This window comes from Mus pahari, unplaced genomic scaffold (genome assembly GCF_900095145.1).
Source record: "Mus pahari unplaced genomic scaffold, PAHARI_EIJ_v1.1 scaffold_5692_1, whole genome shotgun sequence".
Classification (NCBI taxonomy): Eukaryota; Metazoa; Chordata; class Mammalia; order Rodentia; family Muridae; genus Mus; species Mus pahari.
In genome coordinates this window covers 19,174-37,742 of record NW_018391637.1, presented here as the reverse complement: position 1 = coordinate 37,742, position 18,569 = coordinate 19,174, and the positions used below count along the sequence as shown (strand labels likewise).

Here is an 18,569-nt window from a genome sequence, read left to right as displayed (position 1 = left end):
GAAATCAGGGATAATGATACTTCTAGAAGTTCTTTTTCTGTACAGGATTGTTTTACATATCTGGTATCATTTTTTTTCACATGAAGTTGAGAACTGGTCTTTCAAGGTCTGTAAAAATTATTATGGAATTTTGGTGAGAATTGCATTGAATCTACAGACTGATTTTAGCAAGATATCTGTATTTACTATGTTAATCCACCTAATCCATGAGCAGGGAAGGTCATTTCAACCTCTGACATCTTCATCAATTCCTTTCTTTAGCAAAGGCTTAAAGTTCTTGTCATACTGGTCTTTCACTTGCTTGCCTATAGTTACAGCAGTGTTATATTATTTGTGGCTACTGTAAAGGTGTTGTTTCCCTAATATTTTCTTAGCCTAGGTCCTGTTTGTTTAAAAAAGGCTACTTAATTTTTTGACTTTATTTTATTTTACCAGTTTTGTAAAGATGTTTTTCAGCTGTAGAATTTCTTTGGTAGAATTTCTGGGTTCACATATTATTTTATCATGTCATCTGTGAATTGTCATACTTTAACGTCTTCCATTCCAATTTGTATCCCCCTGATTTCCTTTACTTTTCTTATTGCTCTAGCTAAAACTGCACATACTATATTGAATAGATATGTAGACATTGTGAAGCCCTGTCTTATATCTGATTTCAATTGAATTTTTAATTATTGAAAAAAACTTAATAGTTTCTCTCAACTAATTTAATTTTGACTGGAGGCTTGCTGTGTATTGTATTTACTATGGTTAGGGACTCACCTTGTATCCTGAATTTTTTCCAAGACTTGTGACATGAAGAGGTGTTGGATTTTGCTAAAGAATTTTTCAGCATATAGTGAGATAATCAAGTGACCTTTTTCTCTTTCAGTTTATGTATATGTTAGAAAACCTTGACAATTTTTTTTATATATTTTACCTTCCCTGCATCCCTGAGATGAATCCTATATGATGATGATGGATAATGCTTTTGTTGCCATCTTGTACTCAGTTTGCAAATATTATAATGAGTACTTTGGCATCAAAGTACATTAGAGAAATTGGTCAGAAGTTCCCTTTCCTTGTTGAGTCTTTGTGTGATTTACATATTGAGATGACTGTGGTCTCATAGAATGAGTGTGGCAATGTTCCTTTTGTTTCTATTTAATGCAGTAGTTTGAAGAATATTGGTATTAGCTCTTCTTTGAATGTTTGGGAGAATGTTGTGCTAAAATCAGCTGGTCCTGGGCCTTTTTGGTTGGTATATTTTTAATCACTGCTCCTATTTTCTTTTTTATTAGATATTTTCTTTATTTACATTTCAAATGCTATTCCAAAAGTTCCCTATACCCTCCCACCACCCTGCTCCCCTACCCACACACTCCTACTTCTTGACCCTGGCATTCCTCTATACTGGAGCATATAAAGTTTGCAAGACCTAGAAATGCCTAAATGATTTCCCTGTTCTTGATTTAGTTTGGTAAGTGGTATCTACCTAGAAAATTATCTATTTTGTGTAGATTTTCATATTTTGTGGAGTGAACACTCTTGGAGTAGGACTTAGGTATACTTTGAAATGCTTCAGTGCCTGAAAAAAGCCAGTGTGGGCTTAAAGAGGGGTTGCTGAGAGAAGGGGTGTCTGAGAGTGCCAAAATGGATGACATGAAGTCAAATCATGAATTCCAAGCTGATAGATTATATTCTGCTTGAGATGGATCACTAGACAGCTCTCTATAGATAGCTCTTCTGTCTGTAGTTTGCTCATGACAGCTCCCTCCAAGAAAGCTATGTGAGACAGCTCTATCTTGCTATAAAATATTTTGAAATACTGTCTGGACAGCTCATAGATTTTCTGACTAAAGAGATGAAAGCTTCTATCAAAAAATTTATGGTTTTCTAACCAAGTCAGAAGTCCTGTTAGAGAAAACCAAATAACCCTATTTAAAAATTGGGAACAGAGCTAAACAAAGAATTCTCGACTGAGGAATACTACATGGCTGAGAAGCACCACAACAAAAATGTTCAACATCCTTAGTCATCAGGGAAATGAAAATCAAAGCAACTATGAGATTCTACCTCATACCAGTCAGAATGGCTTAGATTAAACTCATGTGACAGCAGATGTTGGTGAGGTTGTAGAGAAAGATAACCACTCCAGACTTCTCACCAGAGAGTACAAAAGCCAGAAGATCCTGGACAGATGTAATACAGACCCCAAGAAAACACAAAGGCCAGCATAGGCTACTATACCCAGGAAAACTCTCAATTACCATAGATTGAGAAACCAAAGTATTCCATGCAAAAATCAAATTTTCACAATATCTTCCCACGAATCCAGCCCTTCAAATAATAATAAAGGGAAAACCCCAACACAAGTAGGGAAACTACACCCTAGAAAAAGCAAGAAAATAATCTTATAACAAACCTAAAAGAAGATAGACACATGAATAGAATCCCTACTCTAACAACAAAAATAACAGGAAGCAAAAATTTTTTTTCCTTAATATCTCTTAATATCAATGGACTCAATTCCCCAATAAAAAGACATAGACTAACAGACTGGCTACTTTAAAAAGACCCAACATTTTGCTTCATACAGGAAACCCACTTCAGGGACAAAGACAAGCACTTTCTCAGATTAAAAGACTGGAAAACAATTTTCGAAGCAAATGGTCCCAAGAAACAATCTGGAGTAGTAATTGTGATATCGAAAAAAATCAACTTTCAACCTAAAGTAATCAAAAAGATAAGGGGAAACACTTCATACTCATCAACTTAAAACCTACGAAGATGAACTCTCAATTCTGGACATCTATGCTCCACATGCAAGGGCATCCACATTAATTAAGGAATCTTTAGTAAAGCTCAGAGCATACATTGCACTGGACAAAATAATAATGGGAGACTTCACCATGCCAGTATCATCAGTGGACAAATCATGGAAACAGAAACTAAACAGAAACACATTGAAACTAACAGAAGTCATGAAATGAATGGATTTAACAGATATCTATAGGATATTTTAACCTAAAACAAAAGGATATACCTTCTGCTCAGCACCTCATGGTACCTTCTCCAAAACTGACCATATAATCTATCACAAAAGAGTCCACAACAGATACAAAAGCACTGAAATAATCCCATGCATCCTATCAGATCATCATGGACTAAAGCTGATCTTCAATAACAACATAAATAATAGAAAGCCCACATACAGGTAGAAACTGAACAAAACTCTACTGGGTGATAACTTGGTCAAAGAAGAAATAAAGAAAGAAATTAAAGACATTTTGGGGTTTAATGAAAATGAAGCCTCAACATACCCAATCTTCTGGGACACAATAAAAGCAGTCCTAAGAGGAAAACTCATAGCTCTGAGTACCTCCAAAAAGAAACTGGTAAAAGCATACACTAGCAGATTGACATCACACCTGAAAACTCTACAACAAAAAGAAACAGATTCACCCAAGAGGAGTAGACATCAGGAAATAATCAAACTCAGGGTTGAAATCAACCAAGTGGAAACAAAAAGAACTATTCAAAGAATCAACCAAACCCATTGAGAAAATCAACAAAACAGATAAATACTTCGCCAGACAATCCAGAGGACACAGGGACAGTATCCAATTTAACAAAATCAAAAATGAGAAGGAAGACATAACAGAATCTGAGGAAATCCAAAATATCATCAGATGTTACTACAAAAACCTATATTCAAAAAACTGGAAAACCTGGATGAAATGGACGATTTTATTGACAGATACCAGGTAACAAAGTTAAATCAAGATCAGATGAACAATCTAAACAGATCCATATCCTCTATAGTATTAAAAACAGTCATTAATTGTCTCCCAACCAAAATAAGCTGAGGACCACATGGGTTCGGTGTAGAGTTCTATCACACCTTCAAAGAGGACCTAATTCCAATGCTCCTCAAACTATTCCACAAAATAGAAACAGAAGGAATTCTACCCAATTCATTCTGTGAAACCATAATTACTCTGATATGTAAACCATAAAAGGCCCATCAAAAAAGGGAACTTTTGGAAAGGAAGAAGTCAAGACTTTAATTTTTAAATATACTATTTAACTTCCATATTACCTCTGCTGTAGACTTTTGGCTACTTGATCTTCCACAGTGCTTTTGCTCATTTGAGCTGAACCTGAATGCCTCTCTCCAATGCAGTGTAACCATAAGATTCCATGAAATGCCTGATCAGTCACTTACATCCTTTTCACAAGCTCTATGTTTCTAAACAAATGCAAATTCCAACTCAGACATCTTTTGTAGTTTTCCAGAGTAAGAGGCTTCATTTTCTCTCATTTAACAAAATAATGATATATTAAAATAGAGGAACTTGTCCTGTCATTTGAAATGATGGCAACATTTTTCTAATCACCAGAAATAAGAACCTGTTAAGTTGAATCTTTAGAGACAGTTTGCTCTGATTTTGTTCAATTTACATTGTAGAATACAATAGAATCTCCTGCAGTCTAAAAACAAATCAATCAATCACGTAACTTTTTTTTAATGAAAGGAGGACAAAATGGCTGAATGTCTTGACACATCTTAAACAACAGCACATTGTATATAGCAGAAAGCACTTTATACCCATCAATTTATGCCACACTAGAATAATTATGGGACAGGAGGCCAACAAGAGTACCTATTAAAACTATGTTACAAAAACCATGCAATGTCTTTAAAATGTAAAACAAAACTAATGATTTCATTACAGAGATTTAAATACAATTAGATAAAGAACAATGAGCGTGCATAATCATATGATATTATACCTGAATAATATATTTAGAATGATGTAAAAATGGTTTATACCATAATATATAATTTACTATCATAGGTAAGTTTTAATTTTTAACTAAATTTAAATTGATGTTTCTTCTTGAATGTTTTTTCTGCCTGACACCAAGACAGGAGTTTTTTTCTGGCCTTAACAAAATAATGTAGCATTTGGGGGCAAAAATCAATCCAAGGAGTGCTATATTGGAAGCCAAGATGGAGAACACTTCCATAGCCACCATGACCTTCCCCTTTGTGCTATGGTAGACAGGGAGGAAAGTGATCCAAACACAGAAGAATANCTGCATGCTGAATGACAGGAACTTGGCTTCATTGAATGTGTCAGGCAGACTCCTGGAAAAGAAGGCCATGGTGTAGCTCCCAAGTGCTAAGGAACAGAGGTACCCCAGGACAGTGTGGAAGGCAACTGTTGAACCCATGTTGCACACAATGATGATGTNACCATGTTCAGCATGAGTATCTTGATCAATGAAGGGTGGAGAGGTAATCANCCAGATTCCACAGATAATAAGTTGGATCATTGTGCAGATGGGAATGATGAAATTAGGGGCTCTTGATACCATTAACCATCTCACCATTCTATCTGGAACAGTGGCCTTGAATGCAATAACCACTGTAATAGCTTTGGCCAACACTGTGGAGAGAGCCACAGTGAACAAAATTCCAAATGCTGTCTGCTGCAAGATGCAGGTGGTTGTGTTGGGCTGGCCAATGAACAGCAAGGAACTGAGTAAACAGATGAAGAGTGTCAATAGCAGAATATAGCTGAGAGTCCTGTTATTGGCTTTGACAATGGGTGTGTCTCTGTGCTTCACAAAGACTACAAGAACCACAGCTGTGAGTAGAGAGAAGCCCAGTGCTGTGATGGTGAGTGCCATTCCCAAGGGCTCTTCATAGGCCAAAAAGCTCACAGATTTTTGGAGGCAGTGACTCTTCTCTGAGTTTGCATAGTGACTTTCTGGACACTGCACACACTGATCCATATCTGTTCAAAAAATGAAAGTGATGGTGAATCAATCCTCAGGTGTTCCCTTTTACCCTATTTGACCCTATTATATTAATTATGTATAGCCCATTGTAGTGCTTCCTCTGTCATCTTCCTTTAGCATTCAGAAAGATATTTTTAAGTACTCTGAATAATTTTCAATCTATATAGCGGTTTTTACCTATGGTGTCAAAAATTGCAAAATCCCAATGCCTTTCCTTTGTTTTGACTGAGTTGCATCTATTTTATGAGCCATAACATTTCAGAAAAATATTTTATAGTTGCAATTTGATTCTGATATCACGTTATGAATAATGTCTAATTCTGTACATATATTTTCTACACTAATGGCAGTGTTTGTTTGAAATTCATTTCTTAAATGGTGTTCTCTGATTTGGTACCAGTATTTATTTATTTTCATAAAATCCCTTGGATACTCCAGTCTGGTTAACAAACTGTATGATTTCATACTAATAAATGCCACTACATTCTTGAAGCTTTAATCCTTCGCTAGTATTATGTTGTTACATTTAGCTATGACATTTATTAATATAAGGAGACTAATATTAGATATTAAAAATAGGTTTGAGTACTCTGCTGCTATATATTTGCAAGTTTTCCCTTGAATTAAAAAACATATGCACCACAGTTTGTATTGCCAAATTAGTATTACATCAGTCCTTTGTGTATTTCTGAAAACTACCACCTCATCAGGGGATTGTTGTCTCTGTTGTGTATTTTGAGTGAACATTTATCCATTTTATTTGTGGAAGAATCAAATTTCTCCTTTGTTACCTTGGTTATTTTTTTTCTTTAATGACTACGAAACTCTACAATTTTTTAAGCTTTTTACACATTCAAAACTAGTCCCTTTCCTTCTATTACGAGCATTTTGCTGTTGCTTTTTTGTGATGCAATGTATGCTGCAAGAGTAGAATTCTATCTTTGACTTAATTAACAAAGATAATGTCTGTTTCATTAACTAACAGATATAAGGATGACACTGAATTTTAAAATTAGGTTTTGCTTATCCTACATCTTACATCAGTGATATCTTGAATTTTAAATTGTTATCATGTGTTTTCACCTTAATTTGCCTTATGTATGGCTTCAAAATATAGTCACTAAAATCAAACTGTGCAGCATTTTTTATCCATGACTGAAGTTCTCCTATTCTGTGCATACTGAAAATATCTGTAGACATACCATATAGTTTAAGTACAGGGAAAAGATTTTTAAACAGAGTATTTCATATTTGTTACTATGAGCACACAAGAAATTTCGTGGTGGGAGGAATTAATATCACATAAGGAGGAATAAAATGCTGTTGTCGGGCTTAGAATACTTATTGTCAAATCCCTTCTAAATGTTTGATTTTATGTAGATCAACACATGACACCCTCATCCTTACTCCAAGAAGCCTATATTAATTATTATCTGTGATGAAAGCCAAGATATATGACTATGGAAGATCACAAAGTAAGTGACGCTTTAACCCCTATCCATAAAAAAGTACTTAATACTATCCATTCTAAGGTATAGTGGAAATAAAGGCACAGTGGTTATAAGATGTGTACTGAGTTTTCCCTGATTCCAGGCAATACATGCATTGTTAAAGAAACTCTCAACAAGTAAAGATGAGTTTCTCAGTTGGTTCTGCATTAGTATGGGATGTAAAAATATGAGGAAACTTTCTAATCATTCTTGGTTAATCTATCTCCTGCAAAAGTAGTCAAAGAAAGAAGTGAATTATTTCACTTGTGTAACAATTGATGACTTACACTGTTTTCCCAGGTACAGTCTAAACCCAAGGGACATGAATATGACCATAATTAAACCAAAGGTGTACCTCAGATATATTGAATACATATGGGAAATTGTGAAATAGTGATGTTGACAAAAAGCAAACCAAATGGAGGATACGCCCAACAGAAATACTGGTCAATTACTTGCAAATGGTCTCATCATGCTATTCCTCCAGACATTATCCCTCAATGTCATCTTTAGCAATGCATCAGAAAACCAGCTGCAGCCTCCCTTCCTTCTGCATCTTCTGTGGATATCACAGATAATCCTCTTCAATTTTACCTCCCCAACTCATTTATTTATCCAACATTTCGACTTCAACAGACTCACTCTGGTAAACTACAGGACAGCCATATCCTCTAGAAAACTAAGTAAGTTGCCTACTGACCTTCTCTTTTCTGTGGAGAAAAGTATAGAGGCATCGTGTAGTGGAAATAAATGTATCCTTTTAGGTAAGGTAATAGAATAATTATTACAGGTGGACTGGAGGCAGGTGGAGGAAGGAGCAGGAGGAATCATTTGGACATAGGGAAGTAATTAAGGAAGAGAGTGTCAGAAGAAATGGTTGGAATTTGGAAGGGCATTTGCATCTATGTAGAAATATTTTTGAATTTATGAAAGTGATCCTATTGAGAACTCCTAGTAATAGAGGATAAGAAATCTCTAAATCTGATAGTTAGCTACTATCCAATATATATATATATATATATATATATATATATATATATAAAGAACTCAAGAATTTGGACTCCAGAAAACCAAATAACCCTATTTAAAAATGGGGTACAGAGGTAAACAAAGTATTCTATACTGAGAAATACCAAATGGTTGAGAAGCACTGTAAAACAAGGTCAATGTCCTTAATCATCAGGGAAATGCAAATCAAAACAACCTTGAGATTTTACCTCACACCAGTCAGAATGGCTAAGATCAAAAACTCAGGTGACAGCAGATGCTAGTGAGGATGTGGAGAAAGAACACTTCTCCATTGCTGGTGTGACAGCATGCTGGTAAAAACCACTCTGGAAATCATTTTGACAGTTCCTCTGAAAATCGGATATAGTTCTACAAGAAGATCCAGCAATACCACACATGGGCATATACCCAGAAGATGTTCCAACATGTAATAAGGATACATGCTCCATTATGTTCATAGCAGCCTAATTTATAATAGACAGAAGCTGGAAAGAACCCAAATGTCCCTCATCAGAAAAATGGATACAGAAAATGTGGTACATTTACACAATGGAGTACTACTCAGCTATTAAAAACAATGGATTTATGAAATTCTTAGACAAATGGACGGACCTAGAGGATATTATCCTAAGTGAGATAACCCAATCACAAAAGAATCCACATGATATGCACTCACTGATAAGTGGATATTAGCCCAAAATCTAAGAATGCTTCATAGAAGGGGAAACAAAATACCCATGAAAGGAGTTACAGAGACAATGTTTGAAGCAGAGACTGAAGGAATGAACATCCAGAGATTGCCCCACTTAGGGATTCAACCCATAAAGAACCACCAAATCCAGGCACTGTGGCAGATCCCAACAAAGCTGGTTGACAGGAGCCTGATATAGCTGTCTTCTGAGGGTCTCTGCCAGTGCCTGGCAAATACAGATGTGGATGCTCACAATCCTCCATGGGATGGAGCACAGGGTCCCCAATGAAGGAACTAGAGAAAGTACCCAAGGAACTGAAGGGGTTGAAATCCCCATGGGAGGAACATCAATATGAACTAACCAGTATGCCCAGAGCTCTTTGGAACTAAACCACCAATCGAAGAAAACACATGGTGGAACTTGTGGCTCTAGCTGTATAAGTAGCAGAGGATGGCCTAGTAGGTCATCAATTGGAGGACAGGGACTAGGTTCTGTAAAGTTTCTATGCTCTAGTATTGGGAAATGCCAGAACCAGGAATGGGAGTGGGAGGGTTGGGGAACAGAGGGAGGAGGGAGGGGATAGGGGATTTTCGGGGGGTGGGGGACTAGGAAAGGGGATTACATTTGAAATGTAAATAAAGAAAATATATAATAAAAGAAAAGAAAAGAAAAAGAAAAAGAAATCTCTTGTAGCCAGGCTACAAGTGGTGGGACTGAATGGCTTTCGTTTAAGTTTATGGTCAAGAAAGTCCTATGGAAATCACCAAATAATATAGGGTGATACAAAGACAAAGGCCTGCTCTCCACAAACTGCAGAATGGGTACTTGTTTCAGAGAACAATATTCATACAAATCATTAAACACAGTTAAGTTGAGATGGTGCCCACAAGGAGCCTTGAGGCCTATGATTTTCCAGGCATTATTGATTGCTGTTGACCATTCTCTGTTTAGAGCTGCACATCATTGTTCAGTTGAGTTTGTTTGTTTGTTTTTTTATTTTCAGTCCCTATTTTTTTATTTGATATTTTCTTTATTTACATTTCAAATGCTATCCCGAAAGTTCTCCATACCCTCCACCCACCCCTACCCCCCACCCACCCACTCCGACTTCTTGGCCCTGGCCTTCCCCTGTGCTGGGTCATATAAAGTTTGCAAGACCAAGGAGCCTTTCTTCCCAATGATGGCCAATTAGGCCATCTTCTGCTACATATGCAGCTAGAGACACGAGCTCAGGGGGTGCTAGTTAGTTCATATTATTGTTCCTCCTACAGGGTTGCATCCCCCTTCAGCTCCTTGGGTGCTTTCTCTAGCTCCTCCATTGGGGGCCCTGTGCTCCATCCAATAGCTGACTGTGAGCATCCACTTCGGTGTTTTCCAGGCACTGGCATAGCCTCACAAGAGGCCTCAATATCAGGGTCCCTTCAGCAGAATCTTGCTGGCATGTGCATTAGTATCTGGGTTTAGTGGCTGATGATGGGATGGATCCCCATATGGGGTAGACCCTGGATAGTCCATCCTTTCATCTTAGCTCTAAATTTTGTCTCTGTACTTATACAGTTGGGTTTTTTATAGCCATTTTACTACGTTTTTTATATATTCTGGTCTGTTTTTATGTGGAGTTGGTAAAAAATAATTTATCACTCTTTACTCAGATGCTTTGGGGGTTTTGTTTGTTTTGGTTTTGGTTTTATTGGGGGGGTGGCTTTTTTTTTTTTAACCAAACCCAGGCACTATTGTGGATGTGAAGAAAGGCATGCTGAAAGGAGCCTGATATAGCTGTCTCTTGAGAGGCTCTGCCAGAGCCTCACAAATACAGAGCTGGATACTCACAGCTAACCATTGGACTGAGCACAGGGTCCCTAATGGAAGAGTTAGAGAAAGGACTGAAGGAGCTGAAGGGGTAAGAAACCTACTAGGAAGAACAACACTGTCAACCAACCACACACCCCAGAGCTCCCAGGGGCTAATCCACCAACCAAGGAGTACACATTAAGGGATCCATGGCTCCAGGCACATATATAACAGAGGATGGCCTTGTCTGGCATCAAACCTGTGAAGGTTTAATGTCCCAGTGTAGGGAAATTTGAGAATGGGGAGGCGGAGGTGGGAGTGTGTTTTTGTTGGTCCAACCTCACAGAAGCAGGCAGATGGGGGATGGTATACTGGTTTTCCTGGGAGGGCACCCAGGAAAGGGGATAACATTTTAAATGTAAATAAAGAAAATATCCAATAAAAAAAAAACACAAAATCTTGGTCTGTTCTAAGGAGAAAAAGAACACGAGTTGATCCATATGAGAGGAGGAATTGAGAGGAATAGAGGGAGGAGAAATTATAATCAGAAAATACTGTATAAAATCAAATTATTTACTAAAAGAAAAAAGATAAATTAAAATTAGCAGTGAATGTGAAAAAAAGCAAGGAAGAGCTTATAGAAGAATGTGGGGGTAAAAAATGAAAGAGACAAATGAGGTAATCATACTATAATTAGAAAAATAAGAAAAATAACCAAATGAAAATATAAATTAAATATGATAATTTAGCAGAAGTAGAGGTTCCAAGATCAGCACCTGATTTCACATATAGATAATTCCAGATGTGATGTTAACATTTATTTTATGACTTATTGGATTTAAAACCATAGCTTTAGAGTGAAAATGGGTGATTTCAATATAGCATTTCAAAGTCAGAGGGATGGAATTTCATACAACATTATCATCTAATTAAGGCCAGCATAATGGTAAAACTAGCTGACATCCCAACATTCATGTGGGAAGTAGAATCATTGTTCATAAACAGAGTTTTAACACTACAAAATAGGAAATCCAATTTTAAATTTTGGTTTTATTTTTAACTATTTTTTCAAGTAGATACCTATGGCCTGTACCCAGCGCTCCCTTGTCTGGATGCTGATCTGCCAGCATCCATCAGGCCCACTGAACAAGATAAATACAGGCCCACTGAACAAGGCACAAACATATCAGATCCCTTCTCCCTCATTTCCACTGTGGATCTCTCAGGGCATGCCCAGATGCCTTAAATTAGCTACAGGCTGTACCCCTGCAGTCTACTATATTCTCTCAACTCTCTTGCCCTCCATCAGGCCCAACAAACATGGAATATCCAGGGCTGCTATGCTAAGAACATCCAGTATAAAATGGCCCACCAGAGGCATCTTATACAAGGAACATCTAGATTTGGCCCGCCCATACAATACTTGATACACTAGGAATATCTTGAAACAACCAGATGGTCAATGCCAACATTAGCACCCAAACAAGAGCCAAGGCAACATGGAACCTTCAGAGCACAGCTATTCTACTACAGCAAGCCATGGATATCCTAATACAACGAAAATACAATAATATGACCCTAAATCCACCTTTGTCAAGATGATTGATGGCTTTAAGGAGAAGATGAATAAATCCCTCAAAGAAATTTAATCTAAGAAAATATAATATGTAGATGCTTTTAAAAAGGAAACTAATAAATCTCTTAAAGAAATACAGCAAAATACAGTTGAACAGGTGAAGTAAATGAATAAAACAGTTCAAAACCCATAAATGGAAATAGAAGCCTACAAAATAAAAATAGCTGAAACACAAGTCTCCTTAATTTGGGAAAAAGTCCTTCTGATAGCACTATACATGGCCAACGATAATATTTACAGCCCTGAGTCATGGACCCAAAACATCTAAAACAGAGATACCAAAGAAGAAGAAGGAGGAAGAGGAGGAGACAAAGATAGAGATGAAGAGAAGGAGAAGAAGAAGAAGAAGAAGAAGAAGAAGAAGAAGAAGAAGAAGAAGAAGAAGAAGAAGAAGAAGAAGAAGAAGAAGAAGCCCTCCTGTGATTTTTTTTGCCAAACTTAGCTACAATTTAACAATACATAAGCCCATCTAAAATAGGACAGTTTAATAATAACATAGCCCCAGTGTCCCCTCAGTGAGATGAGCCCAAAGATCAAGGTCCTAAAGACCACACTCTTTCAGATGTCACACCTCTTACCCAACTAACAAGAAAAATGAAATCCATCTACCCAGCACTGCCCCCACATCCCTCAAAACAAAAAACAAAAAACAAAAAAACCAAACAAACAAAAATAAATAAAAACCACTAATTGAACCATCTACTCCTCCTGATCCTCACCCAAAGACTAGGCTCCATTTACAAAAACAACAAAACTTCCAATGTTTCTCCCTGTACTCCCACTCCCCCCACCCAATGGGAGAGAGGTGGCTCTCCTCTCCCCTCCCCAAGCCACAAAAGACAATGTCCTCCCAAAGCTTAAACAAAACCCACCAAACTCCATATTCCCCCACCCGCAACCATCTACCATACAACTTTATAATTTTCATGACTCCCTTATAAAAACCAAACATGTCTTCTATATTACTCAAGACTGATACAGAGTTAAAATCCTAAAACACCCAAACACCCCCATTAGTATTAACTCCAATCAAACTAAACCACTGAACTAGTACCCTGTCCAAGACTCAGATTTTAAAAAGCTTAGAGAATAATAATAATAATAAAGATGACATCCACATACCTTAGACAAAGTCCCTCCTACAGAGCTAAAGGAGGCTGCAACCCAATAGGAGGAACAACAATATGAACTAACCAGTACCCCCCCCAGAGCTTGTGTCTCTAGTTGCATATGTAGCAGAGAATGGCCTAGTCACCAATCAATGTAAGGAGAGGCCCTTGGTCTTGCAAATATTATATCCAGGGGAATGCCAGGGCCAGGAAGTGGGAGTGGGTGGGATGGGGAGCAGGGCAGGGGAGGTAGAGGGGACTTTCATGGAGAAGACTAGGAAAGGGGGTAAGCATTTGAAATGTAAATGATCTAGTTACATATGTAGCAGAAGATGGCCTAGTCTGCCATCATTGGGAAGAGAAGCCCCTTGGTCTTGCAAACTTTATATGCCCCAGTACAGGGGAATGCCAGGGCCAAGAAGCAGGAGTGGGTTAGTAAAGGAGCAGGGTGGGGGAAGGGTATAGGGGATTTTTGGGATAGCATTTGAAATTTAAATGAAGAAAATATCTAATAAAAATTGAAGAAAAGAAATGTAAATGAAGAAAATATCAAATAAAAAATTAACATTAAAAAATGATGACATCCACATACTTTAGACAAACTCCTACAGAGACATATTGCTCTGTAAAAGACCACAGATTAAATTATATATATATATATATATATATATATATATATATATATATATATATATATATGCCACTCCTCCCTGCCCAGTCTGATATATTTACAATGACTCTATTTCAAGAAATATGTCATCTCAAGTCAAACAAAATTGAGACTGAGATGATTCCCCATAGGGTTTTGATAACCTCTTTGGCTAAAAAAATACTTTTTCACTAATATACAACAAACAACATAGGAAACAAACAATTATAAATAGGTGTGCCTCTTTACAACCCAAGCTTGAGTTAGCCTTACCTCCTTCAGGTTATACACACCTGCCTTCTCCTTCTTCCTTCTCTATCACACTCAAATGAAAACCCTTCCTGGGGAAGAGAGTTCCCTCCTGCAGCTTCCCTCATTGGAAGCAGCCTGGGCCCAACATAGTCACTGCCCACCTAGTGGCCCTGACCTTAATACTACTCCAGACCTCCTTCACAGTCCCCCTCCCATGCTCATCACTCCTCAGACCAGAGATGAGATCCTTACCTTCAATAACTGTCCAAAGAGGGACTCACTTGCCAGGAGTGCACAGGGCACAGGAGCAGGATTTCTAATTTAAGTTGGAAAAAAAAAATCCCAGAGAGAATGAACACTGCTCTTTTAGAATTTTTCATAGCTTTTTAAATTTTTATTTATTTATTTATTTATTTATTTTGTTTTGCTTTGTTTTTGTTTTTTGTTTTTTCGAGACAGGTCTGTGTAGCCCTGACTATCCTGGAACTCACTCTTTAGACGAGCCTGGTCTCCAATTCAGAAATTTGCCTGTCTCTGCCTACCAAGTTCTGGGATGAAAAGTCTGTGCCACCACTGCCAGCTTCGCATAGCTCTTTTAGAATTTTTTTTCTAACAAGCTTTCAGACCATGGTAAGAAATCCCAAGAATTACTTATAGAGATAACATAATATTTTTAGAATGTTTTCTAGCTGTTATTCAGAAAATGTTGTCTGAAAAGAGAACATGGCCCCATTAGAATGTTTTCTGGTTTTTCTGATTTTCATCAGAAAACCCAAGAATTACTTTTAGAATTTTTCTAACAGGTTTCCTAATTTGGTTAGAAAATCCATGAAATTTTTATAGAAGCTTTTCTGACTTTGGTCAGAAAGTCCACAAGCTAGCCAGAGAGCATTCAGAATGTTTTTATACCAAGAGACAGCTGTCTTGAACAGAAAGCTGGAGAGAGAGAGAGAGAGAGAGAGAGAGAGAGAGAGAGAAAGAGAGAGAGAGAGAGCTGTCCTGTGCAAACTGCAAACCCAAGACCTATCTTCAGAAGGCTGTCTAGAGAGTTATCTCAAGCAGAAGATAGACTATCAGCTTGGAACCCATGATTTGACTTCAAGACATACGTTTTGCTGCTCTCAGACACCCCTTCTCTCAGGAATCACACTCCAAGCCAAGGCTGGCCTTTGTCAGACTCTAAAGAAATTCAAAGAATGATTAAGTTCTACCCTAAAAGCTGTCCCTCCACAAAATTTGAAAATCTACACAAAATAGATAATATTCTAGATAGATGCCACTTACCAAAGTTAAATCAAGGTCAGGTAAATCATGCAGATATTCCCATAAACTTTAAGAAAATAGGAACCTCTTATATATATGTATAGTTATGAATGGATGGGATTCAATACTGTTATAGGAAGATCAAATGAGGAATGGAAAGAAGAGGTGAATACAAAAAGGAATACGAGAATGAACAACTAAATCTAGGAATCGTGAAATGTTGTATTTGAAAACAAGTACAGTTGAAGTTACTTAAAGTATATACATATGCATAAGAAAATTCAATTGGAATCACCAAATAATGGTAAAGACAAAATCCAAATGGATATCTCTATCCAGTAAATGAGAGCTTTATTGTCAAACGAGTTCCATATAATTTTTGTCCAAAGGGAGCCCATGAGAACCCAAACACCCTAGGTTATTGTCAAGGCTATTGGTTGCTCTACACAATAACCGAAGACAGCACCTCATAAAGCACTGAGCATAGAGAAGTCAAACCTAGAGCCTTTACCACCATTGACTAGTTTTCACAGTACTTAGATATACTTGGCATGCTACTAGAGGAATAAAGAAAACATCACACAGCTTTGAACACTGCAGTCTATGATGGTGAGCTGCCTGTAGAATCCACTGGTACAGCTGTGGAGCAAAATTTGTGGAAATAAGAGCCCACTATCTGATTCAAATAGAGGCCCACTTCATTATATGAAACCCATGTGTGACAATGCTTTCTTAGCAAAGCACCTGAGAATAGAAGGGCTTAGGAAAAACCTAAATACTACTGTTCTACAAAAGAAACACAGCAATGTAATATATTTGTAATAACATTCTTCTACAAACTTCGATCAGTATTTTTCTCAGATTTCATCATAGAAGTGTCCTTCTATGCTACATAATATTAATAGAGGCACACAATTGAGCAATGATCAGAAAATGACAGACTGAAATATTCAACTCTAAAATGGAGATCTTTATAAAAATCCCTGTTTGCAGGGCTTAGGGAAACAGCAGGAAAGCATTCAAGAAGATTTTAAGAAAGAGTGATGAGGGAGGACACCAATGAAAGAAAGCCTTCTCTACATACCAGGATTTTATAAGGTATGAAATCACAGAGAGACTGGTAGCATGTAAATGTGTGGTACATGTGTAAGTCAGACAAAGTCTTTGTGCAGTATTAGCAACTATACAAAAGCCCCATCACTTCCACAAAAGCCTTTCTAAAATAATAACTGCTAGCAATGAAATTTTATTTTTCAATAGATTTCAACAGTGTAATCAAATAAAACTTAAAGGTCAGCCCCATTGCTGATAGCCAATACAAAATTAATTCTCTGAGATATTGGAAGCTTTTACTATCCCACAATGCTTTGTTTCAGCAATTTTTCTTTTAACCTTACAGGTCTTTGAGTATATGTTGCAGTTTCTGATTTTGTTTTTAAGGGATGTCTTAGAGGAAAATTGTGTGTGTGTGTGTGTGTGTGTGTGTGTGTGTGTGTGTGTGTGTCTGCATGTGATTCTTGCAATTTTACTTTAGGTATTTCTTTATTTATTTTGTTCTTGTTTTCATTTTAATATAGATTGTTGATTTATTATTGTATTTTTTCTTTATAAATTAGGTGTCTTGTATTCTAATGAAAGATAGAAAGAAACAGTATGGATGTCTGTTTGGGAAACTAAGGAGGAACTGAAAGGAATTTCGGAAAGAAAACGCACAGGAGTATATTCTATGAATCAAAACTCACTTGACATTTCTTCTTACAACTGTCAACGTGTAAGAACAACAATGCAATTGGTAGCTCATTCTGGCAAGGATCTGGAGTAATGAGAGCACTCTTGCACTATTGGTGGAAGAACAAACTTGTACAGCCACGATGGAATTCAGTATAACATTTTTGCAGAAAGATGGAAATCAGTCCAGCTCTTGGGAATATTCCCAAAGTATGCATCATCCTACCACCAGGACATTTGATTCATTATGTCCCTTGCTGTTCTACTTACAAAAACAAGATAATCAAAACAACCTAGATTTTCCCCAACAGAAGAATGAATACTGCAAATATGATACATTTACATAGTGGAGTATTAATACTCAGAGGTTATGAGTTGCTTCTCCATCCACCCACATACTCCCAACTCCCTGCCTTGGCATTCCACTACACTGGTGCATTGAGACCTCAAAGGACCAAGTGTCTGCCCGCCCCCCTTGATGACCAACAAGATGATTCTCTGCTACATATGTGTCTGGAGCCATGGATCACTCCATGTGAACTCCCTGGTGGGTGGTTTAGTCCCTGGAAGCTCTGGGGCGATCTGGTTGGTGAATACTGTTGTTCTTCCTATGGGGTTGCAAAAACCTTTCAGCTCCCTCAGTTTATTCTCTAAGTCCTTCTTTGGGAACTCAGTGCTCAGTTCAATGGTTGGCTGGGAGTATCTGCCTCTGTATTTGTCAGGCTCTGGCACAAAATTATTTTACTACAGGTTTAATCCTGCCCACAAACTGTGGTAGGATATTGGTAGTATAAACCTTGAGGGAGTAATCAACCAATGTCTGATTTGACTCCATGGGATTGAACCCATTCCTGACAGTATTTGAGCAAACCAGGAACCAGCAAGTATATAGATCACAGACTTCAGGTAAGAACAATACTACTCATATCAAAATGTGACTTCTAAATATATTCTACCATGCTCGTAGATCAATGCAAAATTCAGATATTCAGCCATCATCAGATAGGCTTCATTCTTTATTCCTACAGCAGAAAGTAGTAAATACAAAAACACAATCCAGATAATATAAATCTCTCTCTCTCTCTCTCTCTCTCTCTCTCTCTCTCTCTCTCTCTCTCTCTCTCTCTCTCTCTCACACACACACACACACACACACACACA

At 37.3% G+C, this 18,569-nt stretch overlaps 1 protein-coding gene across 1 annotated transcript in view; it reads right to left on the bottom strand.

Moving 5' to 3' along the window:
- Nucleotides 1-4,848: 4,848 nt before the first annotated feature.
- LOC110314625 (vomeronasal type-2 receptor 116-like) overlaps nucleotides 4,849-18,569 on the bottom strand; it is a 28,095-nt gene continuing 14,374 nt past the window's right edge. The window contains exon 6 of the mRNA XM_021188884.1: nucleotides 4,849-5,786. Coding sequence (XP_021044543.1) covers nucleotides 4,849-5,786 — 938 coding nt within the window. The remainder of the gene's footprint in view (nucleotides 5,787-18,569) is intronic.